The sequence below is a fragment of the Thalassophryne amazonica genome, chromosome 3, assembly GCF_902500255.1.
Source record: "Thalassophryne amazonica chromosome 3, fThaAma1.1, whole genome shotgun sequence".
Taxonomy (NCBI): Eukaryota; Metazoa; Chordata; class Actinopteri; order Batrachoidiformes; family Batrachoididae; genus Thalassophryne; species Thalassophryne amazonica.
The window spans coordinates 83,991,730-84,004,207 of NC_047105.1; the positions used below are offsets into that span (position 1 = coordinate 83,991,730).

The following is a 12,478-nucleotide window of genomic DNA, read 5'->3' on the forward strand; positions in this document are numbered from 1 at the left end:
GGATGGAAATTTACAGGGTGATTCCATAATTTATTCCTCAGAATTGAGTGATTCCATATTTTTTTCCTCTGCTTGGTCTAAAAAAGTAACCATTACTGACTGTCACAATCTTTTTTTCTTGATTTCTTATAGTGTTTCTTAAAGCCAGAAAGTTGCCATTTGAAATGACTTTAGTTTTGTGTCATGTCTGTGATCTGCTTTTTTTCCACAAACAACTGAATGAACATCCTCCGAGGCCGGTGATTCCATAATTTTTTCCAGGGGTTGTATATATAGATATAGTAAGGAAAATAAGTATTTGAACACCCTGCGATTTTGCAAGTTCTCCCACTTAGAAATCATGGAGGGGTCTGAAATTTTCATCTTAGGTGCATATCCACTGTGAGAAACAATCTAAAAAAAGGAAATCCGGAAATCACAATGTATGATTTTTTAATAATTTATTTGTATGTTACTGCTGCAAATAAGTATTTCAACACCTGTGACAATCAATGTTAATATTTGGTACAGCCTTTGTTTGGAATTACAGAGGTCAAACGTTTCTGTAGTTTTTCTACCAGGTTTGCACACACTGCAGCAGGGATTTTGGCCCATCCATCCACACAGATCTTCTCTAGATCAGCCAGGTTACTGGGCTGTCGCTGAGAAACAGAGTTTGAGCTCCCGCCAAAGATTTTCTATTGGGTTTAGGTCTGGAAACTGGCTAGGCCACTCCAGAACCTTGATATGCTTCTTACGGAGCCACGTCCTTGGTTATCCTGGCTGTGTGCTTCGGGTCATTGTCATGTTGGAAGACCCATCCACGACCCATCTTCAATGCTCTAACTGAGGAAAGGAGGTTGTTCCCCAAAATCTCGCAATACATGGCCCCGGTCGTCCTGTCCCATGTGCAGAAAAACCCCCAAAGCATGATGCTTCCACCCCCATGCTTCACAGTAGTGACTCTGTTTTTGGGATGGTACTCAGCATTCTTCTTCCTCCAAACACGGCGAGTGGAATTAAGACCAAAAAGTTCTATTTTGGTCTCATCTGACCACATAACTTTCTCCCATGACTCCTCTGGATCATCCAAATGGTCATGGGCAAACTTAAGATGGGCCTGGATATGTGCTGATTTAAGCAGGGGAACCTTCCGTGCCATGCATTATTTTAACCCATGACGTCTTAGTGTATTACCCACAGTAACCTTGGAAACAGTGGTGCCAGCTCTCTTCAGGTCATTGACCAGCTCCTCCCGCGCAGTTCTGGGCCGATTCCTCACTTTTCTTAGGATCATTGATACGCCACAAGGTGGGATCTTGCATGGAGCCCCAGTCCGAGGGAGATTGACAGTCATGTTTAGCTTCTTCCATTTTCTAATAATTGCTCCAACAGTTGATCTTTTTTCACCAAGCTGCTCGGCAATTGCCCCGTAGCCCTTTCCAGCCTTGTTGAGGTCTACAATTTTGTCTCTGTTGTCTTTGGACAGCTCTTTGGTCTTAGCCATGTTAATTGTTGTAGTCTTACTGATTGTGCGGGGTGGACAGGTGTCTTTATGCAGCTAATGACCTCAAATAGGTGCTTCTAATTTGGAATAATAAGTTGAGTGGAGGTGGACTTTTTAGAGGCGGACTAACAGGTCTTTGAGGGCCAGAATTTTTGCTGATTGGCAGGTGTTGAAATACTTATTTGCAGAACTTGGAAAATCGCAGGGTGTTCAAATACTTATATATACGAGGGCTGTCCATAAAGTATAGGTCCTTTTAATTTTTTCAAAAACTATATGGATTTCATTCATATGTTTTTACGTCAGACATGCTTGAACCCTCGTGCGCATGCGTGAGTTTTTCCACGCCTGTCTGTGACGTCATTCGCCTGTGAGCACTCCTTGTGGGAGGAGTCGTCCAGCCCCTCGTCGGAATTCCTTTGTCTGAGAAGTTGCTGAGAGACTGGCGCTTTGTTTGATCAAACTTTTTTCTAAACCTGTGAGACACATCGAAGTGGACATGGTTCGAAAAATTAAGCTGGTTTTCAGTGAAAATTTTAACGGCTGATGAGAGATTTTGAGGTGACACTGTCGCTTTAAGGACTTCCCACAGTGCGAGACATCGCGCAGCGCTCTCAGGCGGCGTCATCAGCCTGTTTCAAGCTTAAAACCTCCACATTTCAGGCTCTATTGATCCAGGACGTCGTGAGAGAACAGAGAAGTTTCAGAAGTCGGTTTCAGCATTTTATCCAGATATTCCACTAAAGATTTTTTTAATGAAAGACGTGCGGACGGGTCCGCATGTCGGGACGCAGCCGACGCGGTGCGGCGGCACAGGAAAAACACCTCCATGTTGATAACCATTTGTAAAATCCAGGCGGCTTTTGATGGCTTTCAGTGGAGTGAGTATATGAGAAATTGTTTAACAGCTGGACATGTTCCAACTTGTCCTTAAGGCTTCCAACAGAGGTGTTTTTCCTGTGGCGGAGCGTCGCGGTGGCTGCGAGCCGACGCGCGGACCCGTCCGCACGTCTTTCATTAAAAAAATCTCCTTTAACAGTGGAATATCCGGATAAAATGCTGAAACCGACTTCTTCTGAAACTTCTCTGTTCTCTCACGACGTCCTGGATCAATAGAGCCTGAAATGTGGAGGTTTTAAGCTTGAAACAGGCTGATGACGCCGCCTGAGAGCGCTGCGCGACGTCTCGCACTGTGGTAAGTCCTTAAAGCGACAGTGTCACCTCAAAATCTCTCATCAGCCGTTAAAATTTTCACTGAAAACCAGCTTAATTTTTCGAACCATGTCCACTTCGATGTGTCTCACAGGTTTAGAAAAAATTTTGATCAAACAAAGCGCCAGTCTCTCAGCAACTTCTCAGACAAAGGAATTCCGACGAGGGGCTGGACGACTCCTCCCACAAGGAGTGCTCACAGGCGAATGACGTCACAGACAGGCGTGGAAAAACTCACGCATGCGCACGAGGGTTCAAGCATGTCTGACGTAAAAACATATGAATGAAATCCATATAGTTTTTGAAAAAATTAAAAGGACCTATACTTTATGGACAGACCTCGTGTATATATATATATATATATATATATATATATTACTTTTTTTAACTAACCGAGTGAGATGTTTCCCGGAAATGCACCCGTTAACTTACTCGGGGAGAACAATAAAAAACATCAGAGACCACTAAGTATGAGTGGATGTGGACAGAGATTTATACTTTGATGTGTTGCTAATTGGGAGGTTAAAAACGTGTAACGTCCTTTAACATCAAAAATGGCTAAACATCCAGACAAAACGCATGCAAACAAGTGATACCAATTTACTGCTATAAAGATACAGCAGATGTGGCCTTGAATTTCTTGTAATAATGTCCTTGTGCAGAATTTGAAGCGTTTCTATGTAAAATCTAATATTTTAAGGAGGACCCCCACCCCAACGTACAATTTTAAGCTTGATCATTCTTCTGGATTGTAACGTGATGAATACATTCAGTCCACACCTTCAAGCCTTTATTTTGATATCAACACAGACACTTTAAGGTGCTGAAGGCTTGGCCGCCCTCCTTCTACGTCACACTAACAACATAATTTAAACAGTAAAAGACATTATGTGAGGAAACAGATCATGATACAGTTATTTTCTGAGTTAAAACACAGGGACTCACTGCGTTAGTGTGAATGAAACACAAATGACATTAAGTCTTTGTCCTCTGTGCGTCACCGAAAGCAGCTTGTGACAGGAGACCCATCTCTCTTCACACAAAACCTCAAGATTAACGAGTAAAACACAGTTACTACAAAGCCTTAGTTGTATATTTGAAGAAGACAACAAGAAGGGACAAACTTTTTTAAAAAAGGAAAATAAAAGGATAAAACATCAAATAAAACATTTTAAAAAACATTAATACAGTCCAAAAGAGCTTGTAAATGAAGGTCAAAATTAATTGTCACATGATCGAAGCCCCTTCAATCTACCAATATTTATTCCACTGTCATCTGTGGTAGTATGTGGAGAATGAGATCTCACCTTCTCCAAGTTTTACTCCTCATAAGTAGGGGTACTGTGTTAGGCGCCTTGGACTTATCTGATAGGCACCGTATGCCTCAGCGCGAGGCGTCACACTAACGTAGGGGGAACCAGTGGCAAACTGATGCTGGTAGGCTGATGGGAGGCCATGTAGCAAACTGCTGACTGAATCTTTGCGATTACTTGAGTCTCTCCGAGAGGAGGAGATGTACTGTGCTGCATAGGCAGAAGGAGAGTGGGCGTGGGTGCTGTGGCCACGGCCCAGCAGCTGCTCCATGGACTGAGAAGTTGAGGAGAGGGACGTGGAGGTCGGGTAAGAGTACAGGCCAGGGGCTGGGGCAATGGCAGACACTTCCTGATAGTTATAATGTGAGGTTGAAACAGCTGGAGGGAATGTCTGCTGCCGACGCAAGGAGGAGTCACTGTGTGACGCCCCTAAACGCTCATGAGATGAAGAGACAACCGGCTGAACCTGAAACGCACACAACGAAAGGAAGAGTCAGACATCCAGAAACCACTCAATTGACTCATAACTAGAATAAAGACAAAATGCCGCAGCACATACTCAGATCCATTATATTATCACTTTTAAACTTGTGCCAATTCAACATGCAGATCCACTATGGATTCTTTTTGTGGCAACCCACCATGCTAACAAGGGAGCAGCTGAAGGGACTAACCATCACTTTTATAATAATACTTATATTATAATATTATCACTTTTTCATTTTGTTATGTTACAGCCTTAATCCAAAATGGATGAAATTCATTTTTTTCCTCAACATTCTACACACAACACCCCATAATGACAATGTGAAAAAAGTTTTGCTTGAGATTTTTTCAAATTTATTAATAAAATTTATTCACGGCCTTTGGCATGAAACTCAAAACTGAGCTCAGGTGCATCCTGTTTCCACTGATCATCCTTGAGATGTTTGTACAGCTTAATTGGAGTCCACCTGGGGTAAATTCAGTTGATTGGACATAATTTGGAAAGGTACACTCCTATCTACATATACAGTGCCTTGCAAAAGTATTTGGCCCTTTGGTATTTCACACATTTTAATTTGTTTATACCATTTCAAATACAAAAAGAAAATCAAACCAAGATGATGGGTTGCATAAGTAATAGGTCCCTTTGGTATAATACTTGTAAATAATCAGTTTTATTGCCAGTTTTCTTCAGATAAGTCTATGGATGGATACATGAACATTTCCAAGTCACCAAATATGTCTTGAACTTTTTTACATGAGTTATGAAGAAATACAAACAGTGTGATACTCTATGGTAAATCTTTGTGGAGTAGACAGTTCTCCGAAACTGAGTGACTCTGCAAGAAGGAAAAGAGTGGGGAAAGCCACCAAGACACCCAGATAACTCTGAAGAAGTTATAGGTTTCTGCAGCTGTGATTGGAAAAATTGTGTACAGTGCATGTTTTGCATTTTGTATCCCCAGTTATACAGCTTCATGATGAAATGGTAGAGAAGAGGACTTTCTTTCATCAAAACATTAAATCTAGGTTTCCATCTCAGATGTACCTTCTGACAAATTGTAGCTAAACTTTCAGGTCTTTTAAAGAAAACCCTCCTCTATACCATTCAAATGTTGCCCTGGGTATGCTTAGCCAGGGTAGATTCTCACAAACGCTATTTCGACTAATGTGAGCACACCTGTTATTCAGGCAATGCAATGTCAACATCACATGTTTAAAGATAATACAATAAAATTCAATAGTTATTTTCAAGTTACTAAAAATTTGTCAAAACAAAACTGAAGTTACTGTATTCATCTTGATAATGCCTCCCATAATCTCTCTCTCTCTCTCTGTCTCTTTAGAAAGCAAAACTTTAAAAAAAATGAAGTGTTCTGTGTAATGTGATTATTAATATTATTACAAAGCCTTGATTTTCTTGCAAAGGATTAACAAATAACTAAAGCAACACTCAGATGAGGACAGACCTGGCTGAGGTTTAGTGGGTGTGACTGGCTTGGAACCAGTCTGTGACGCTCTGTGATCTCCCCTGAACCGCACGGCTGTCGATGGGATGACCTCTTAGGCTTGATGTAGTTTACTAATAATAGAAAGAATCAAATGACTACAAAATTCTGCTTTCAAACTTATAAATTATGGCTAAAACACACAACCAGTTCTCACCGGCCTCTGGGCGGCTGTGTGACACTGCACCCCTTTCAGACACTTGGCTTTTGACTGAAGGTGTGACTATCGCCAAAGACTTGGCGTGGCGTGAGGACATGGTGCTAGCTGGGACATGTGTGTGGGGTAGAGGAGTCAGAGGACTGGCTGTAGACGAGTCTGAGTCGTGCACCGTCACACAGCTTATAACGTTAGTGCGCTGGCTCAAACCAACACTGCATGAACACAGAAATATTAGTTTTAAGCTAAAATAACAAGAAAATAATTTTGACAGGTACAGGAGATCAAAATGGAACACAGTCACTCTTGCAGCTGGTAAGAATTATGTGTTAGTCACCTGGCGGGATGGAACTTGCGTTCATCCTCTGTGTCTGTGTCACTGTGAATTGTGATGATGCTAACTGCCGGGCTTGGCGTGTCAGAGATGATGATTGGCTGGGATATGACGCTGGATGTGGGAGGGCTCAACACATTGCTGTTGATTAAAGACGTTGTGGACACACCCCTTCACAAAGAAACAAAATAATCAGCTTGTTCTGGAAAAGGCAATGGAACTTTCAGCTATGATAAAACTAGTGTTCTGGGTCGTTACTCGAGTCCATCAAATATGGCCATCAGATATTGCAAAGACTTCGCATCCATCCATCTGTCTGTGGTCAGCATAAAACCAGACTTATTACTGCCAGAGTCTTCAAATTCTATTTTAAGAGGTTAAAAATTTACATTCTGTTTCTTTTTTTTTTTTTTTTTTTTTGAGGGTGGGGGGTGACAACTAATCAGAGTAGAGTGGCACCGTGACATCAGTTTCTGGTCTAGCTAGCTGCAAACTGTTTAATTTGTGTTTAAATATAACTGCTGTGTCATACGAGGTCTATTAGAAAAGTATCCAACCTTATTATTTTTTTCAAAAACCATATGGATTTGAATCATGTGTGATTGCATCAGCCAAGCTTGAACCTTCGTGCGCATGCGTGAGTTTTTTCACGCCTGTCGGTTGCATCATTCGCCTGTGAGCAAGCTTTGAGTGAGGAGTGGTCCACCCCTCTCGTCGTTTTTTTCATTGTTTAGGAATGGCTCAGAGACTGCCGCTTTGCTAGATCAAAATTTGTTCAGAAACTGTGAGGGACATCAAAGTGGACACCATTCGAGAAATTCAGATGGTTTTTTGTGAAAATTTTATGGGCTTCAAAGAGATTATGGAGTGTTACTGTCGCTTTAAGGACGGCCCAGAGCGACTGGTGGTGCGCCGTGCTCCGAAGCCGCCATCGACAGGCTGAGCGACCATTTCATTTCTAAACGGATGGCTGTATGGATCCGTGACCATCGTGTGCAATTTCTCTGGTTATCACAAGAGCTGGACATCAACCATTTTCCGACAGATTTCACTTTTAACAAGAGGTTTTGTCATGGAAAGCCGAGCGGAGGCTTCGCGTGTCACGATGGATTCGCTACTGGAGCGAGACAAAACCACCTCCGTTTTGGTCTCACAGGACGGCTTTGAGATGGCGTTCAGACAGCTGTCGGTGTTTTTTTTTTACATCGAGTGATTATCCGAGAAATTGTGGATGTGCCTGGACATGCCAGAACATGTCCTGTGAGGCTTTATCATGGCGTTGCTTTGCGCCATGCGGCACCGCTGCGACGCGCTAAGCCTCCGCTCCTCTTTCCATGACAAAAACTCCTGTAACAGTGGAATGTGCCGTTCATTTCCAAACTGGACGCTGTGTTTTATCCGGGATCTCATCTGGCTAGCACAGGAATTGTGAAAAGACGTGGACATCAGCACTTTTTCGGCACATTGAAACAGACGTGCGGAGGACTTCCGCGCGTCGTGGCGGTGCCGCACGGCGCAAAGCAACGCCGTGATGAAGCCTCACAGGACATGTTCTGGCATGTCCAGGCACATCCACAATTTCTCGGATAATCACTCGATGGAAAAACCACAGACAGCTGTCTGAACGCCATCTCAAAGCCGTCCTGTGAGACCAAAACTGAGGTGGTTTTGTCTCCCTCCAGTAGCGAATCCATCGTAACGCGCGAAGCCTCCGCTCGGCTTTCCATGACAAAATCTCGTTAAAAGTGAAATCTGCCGGAAAATGGTTGATGTCCAGCTCTTGTGATAACCAGAGAAATTGCACACGATGGTCACGGATCCATACAGCCATCCGTTTAGAAATGAAATGGTCGCTCAGCCTGTCGATAGCGGCTTCGGAGCGTGGCGCACCACCAGTCGCTCTGGGCCGTCCTTAAAGCGACAGTAACACTCCGTAATCTCTTTGAAGCCCATAAAATTTTCACCAAAAACCATCTGAATTTCTCGAATGGTGTCCACTTTGATGTCCCTCACAGTTTCTGAAAAAATTTTGATCAAGCAAAGCGGCAGTCTCTGAGCCATTCCTAAACAATGAAAAAAACGACTAGAGGGGTGGACCACTCCTCACTCAAAGCCTGCTCACAGGTGAATGACGCAACCGACAGGCGTGAAAAAACTCACGCATGCGCATGAAGGGTCAAGCTTGGCTGACGCAATCACATGTGATTCAAATCCATATGGTTTTTGAAAAAAATAATAAGGTCGGATACTTTTCTAATAGACCATGTATATTATGTAAAAGCTAGCAAGAAATAAACACTTCTAAAAGTGATAATGCTGTTTTTGGAATCTGATAACACCTCTGGAGTGATTTACATGTCAGACGTCAGCATGCACGCTAACTTCTGCCAACTCAAAGTTAACTTCCTCTCTTGTTAAGCTCATGTATGTGCACACGCATACCCTCCTGCAGATGCCATTAAAACTAAATATTGTTTATGACTGATAGGTTGATATAAGGGCTTTACTGAAAATGTACAAATTGTACATAAGACAATAGGATTTTAGTAATGAATGTAAATAACAATAAATGCATAACACACACACACATATTTTATATATATATATATATATATATATATATATATATATATACACACACACACACACACACACACACTCAACAAAAATATAAACGCAACACTTTTGGTTTTGCTCCCATTTTGTATGAGCTGAACTCAAAGATCTAAAATTTTTTCCACATACACAATATCACCATTTCCCTCAAATATTGTTCACAAACCAGTCTAAATCTGTGATAGTGAGCACTTCTCCTTTGCTGAGATAATCCATCCCACCTCACAGGTGTGCCATATCAAGATGCTGATTAGACACCATGATTAGTGCACAGGTGTGCCTTAGGATGTCCACAATAAAAGGCCACTCTGAAAGGTGCAGTTTTGTTTTATTGGGGGGGGGGGATACCAGTCAGTATCTGGTGTGACCACCATTTGCCTCATGCAGTACAACACATCTCCTTCGCATAGAGTTGATCAGGTTGTCAATTGTGGCCTGTGGAGACGGCTTATGGTAGAGAAATGAACATTCAATACACGAGCAACAGCTCTGGTTGACATTCCTGCTGTCAGCATGCCAATTGCACGCTCCCTCAAATCTTGGGACATCTGTGGCATTGTGCTGTGTGATAAAACTGCACCTTTCAGAGTGGCCTTTTATTGTGGGCAGTCTAAGGCACACCTGTGCACTAATCATGGTGTCTAATCAGCATCTTGATATGGCACACCTGTGAGGTGGGATGGATTATCTCAGCAAAGGAGAAGTGCTCACTATCACAGATTTAGACTGGTTTGTGAACAATATTTGAGGGAAATGGTGATATTGTGTATGTGGAAAAAGTTTTAGATCTTTGAGTTCATCTCATACAAAATGGGAGCAAAACCAAAAGTGTTGCGTTTATATTTTTGAGTGTATATATATATATATATATATATATATATATATATATATATATATATATATATACACACACACACACACACACTTTGCACTGGGATACCAATTAAACAACTGCAAATTATAAAGACAATGCTCATACGGCCGAGGTTATCTTGAAACAGAATGTGACTTTTTCACCTTTTAAAGCACCTCTTAAAATACATCAAGGTTAGCCATCTTTGAACTTCTCCAAGGTCTGTGTCCCAAGAATTTTTCCTGTGAATTTCAAGAGTCTGGCAGTAATAGGACTGGACTTATGCTGAGCACAGACAGACGGATGGACAGACTGACAAGAAGCTTTTGCAATACACGATGGCCATATTTGATGGCCTCGGGTAAAAATCCTCTGATTACTTTCTGCTCTCACTCAGAGCTGTTTTCTTCCTTGCCCTGCTCATTTTTGTGAGTCACAGAGGTCTGCAACTCTATCACCATCAGCTGGGCTGGAGTCAGTATTGCATTTCTCAGTCTGACTCAGTTTAACTGAACACTGACAATATTAATTTTGAAATTGAAATAAATAAAATATTAAAAAACAACAATAAAAAACAAAACAAAAACAACTAAGTCATTTCAAACAGAAGGTTGTACAAACCTGTTTCTGTTCTCACCACGTCTTGCTTTGACCTTCTTCCTGTCTTGAGTCCTGGTTTGGGTTGTGATCCTGTGAAAATGAAAGAAAGAAAGAAAGAAAAAGGTCAGCTGTTGGCACCACTAAAATAAAATCATCCAACACATTACCTTTAACCAGGAAACAACATAACCTTAAACAGAGGCTACACGTAACATGTTTCCCCTTTGCTAATTGTAGATTAAGCTTTCAATCTATAAAATATGAGAAAATGGGCAAATCATCCATCACCATTTCCACAGCGCGAAGTGATGGTTTCAGGTTTCTTGCTTTGTCAAACCAACATTTTAAAAACCCAAAGATATTCAAGTTGCACTGACATATTAGGGCCAACTAACAGGAAAAACAGTGGATGGAGACCAGAGAATGACTCAAATTAACACAACTTTGTGCAGTTACCTTGCAGTCATGTTACAACCACAAATCCCTGAAATGTGTGACACAAATATGCACCTTAACAAATTAACTAACTGTTCCTCCCTGAAAGACAGATGAATAAAACATCTAATGACAGACATTTAGCATGTAAGGACATCTTTATTCAGAATTGGAATTCATGGATATTTTGTATAAGTGTTATATTGTAGCCTGTAGTCTTTTGATGTCAATTTCAATTGCAAATTCAAATAAAATAAATAAAAAGTAAAATATATAAATAAAATAATAAAAAATAATAATAAAATAATTTAAAAAATGGCTGTTGTGCAAAAATCAAAAACAAAAAATGGAGATGGTCTCGGCCAGGGAGTAATTTAGTGTAGAACTGCCACTGCGCACCCACACAAAATAAAAATGTCACCATTTTTCTCAGTAATTATATTTCAGAAGGTATTATTGACATAAAATTTTCACCAAATGTCAGCAAATGTGAATTTCTCCTCTGTGAGATCAATAAAGTTTTATCTTATCTTAACAACCGAAGTAATCCATATATCCAAAGAAACCAAAAACAAATAAGTACAGACATTAAGTTACGTGTATTAAAATGGAAAGATGGGGAAAAGTAATTAACTTTTACTTTGTAGGCAATGACAACTTCAAGATGCCTACTGCATGGAGAAACTCGTAGCATGCATTGCTTAGGTGTGATTTTGACCCATTTTCCACACAGTCTTCAAATGTTGAAGGTTACATGGACATCTTCTATAGTCTGATCTTTAAGTCTTTCCATAGATTTTCTATTGGATTCAAATCAGATGATTGGCTGGACCATTCTAGTACCTTTATGTTCATTCTCTGAAACCAACTGAGTTTCCTTAGTTGTGTTTGGGATCACAGTCTTGCTGAAAATGTCCATTTCCCCCATGAAATGTTTCAATAAAATAGACCCTAAATGATGCATTCTAGTGCATCTGGGGAACTAAATACTATACTTACTAAATACTATACTAACCTAAGAAAACTAACTTGTACCTGTCGTGTGCCTGACTCAACTCACTCCAACTCATTGCATGTGCTTGTCTAAAACCCTGTAGCTCCACACTGCTTCTTTCTGTACCCTAGGGTGGCCAAAAAATGTATAGGAATTTTTTTTTTCAAATTTGATATCACACACCACCCTATTTTGTGAGAATCATTGAATTTTGTATCACCAGTTATCCATCTTCATGATGAAGTGGTACAAAGGAGGATTTTCTTAAAAAGAAGACCTGAAAGTTTAGCTACAAATTGCCAGAAGATATATCTGAGATGCAAGCCTGGATTTGATCTGTTTTGGTGAAAGAAAAATCCTTCTCTGCTCTACTCCACTATGAAGCAAAGAGTAGTGATGCAAAATGCAAAGCTTGCACTGTGCACAATTTCTCCAATCACAGCCACATTAGCCCATAACTTCTCCTGGGTTGTCTGGGTGTCTT

General features: G+C 40.9%; 1 protein-coding gene across 4 annotated transcripts in view; it reads right to left on the reverse strand.

Moving 5' to 3' along the window:
• Window positions 1-3,471: 3,471 nt before the first annotated feature.
• Window positions 3,472-12,478, reverse strand: part of si:ch211-160o17.4 (homeodomain-interacting protein kinase 1) — a 51,897-nt gene continuing 42,890 nt past the window's right edge. For all 4 annotated transcript variants that reach the window (XM_034167000.1, XM_034167002.1, XM_034167001.1 and 1 more), the window contains 5 exons: window positions 10,587-10,655; window positions 6,500-6,667; window positions 6,163-6,377; window positions 5,967-6,079; window positions 3,472-4,477 (listed from right to left, as the gene is read on the reverse strand). In XM_034167000.1, the coding sequence (XP_034022891.1) occupies window positions 4,025-4,477; window positions 5,967-6,079; window positions 6,163-6,377; window positions 6,500-6,667; window positions 10,587-10,655 (1,018 nt within the window). In that variant the 3' untranslated portion in view covers window positions 3,472-4,024. The remainder of the gene's footprint in view (window positions 4,478-5,966; window positions 6,080-6,162; window positions 6,378-6,499; window positions 6,668-10,586; window positions 10,656-12,478) is intronic.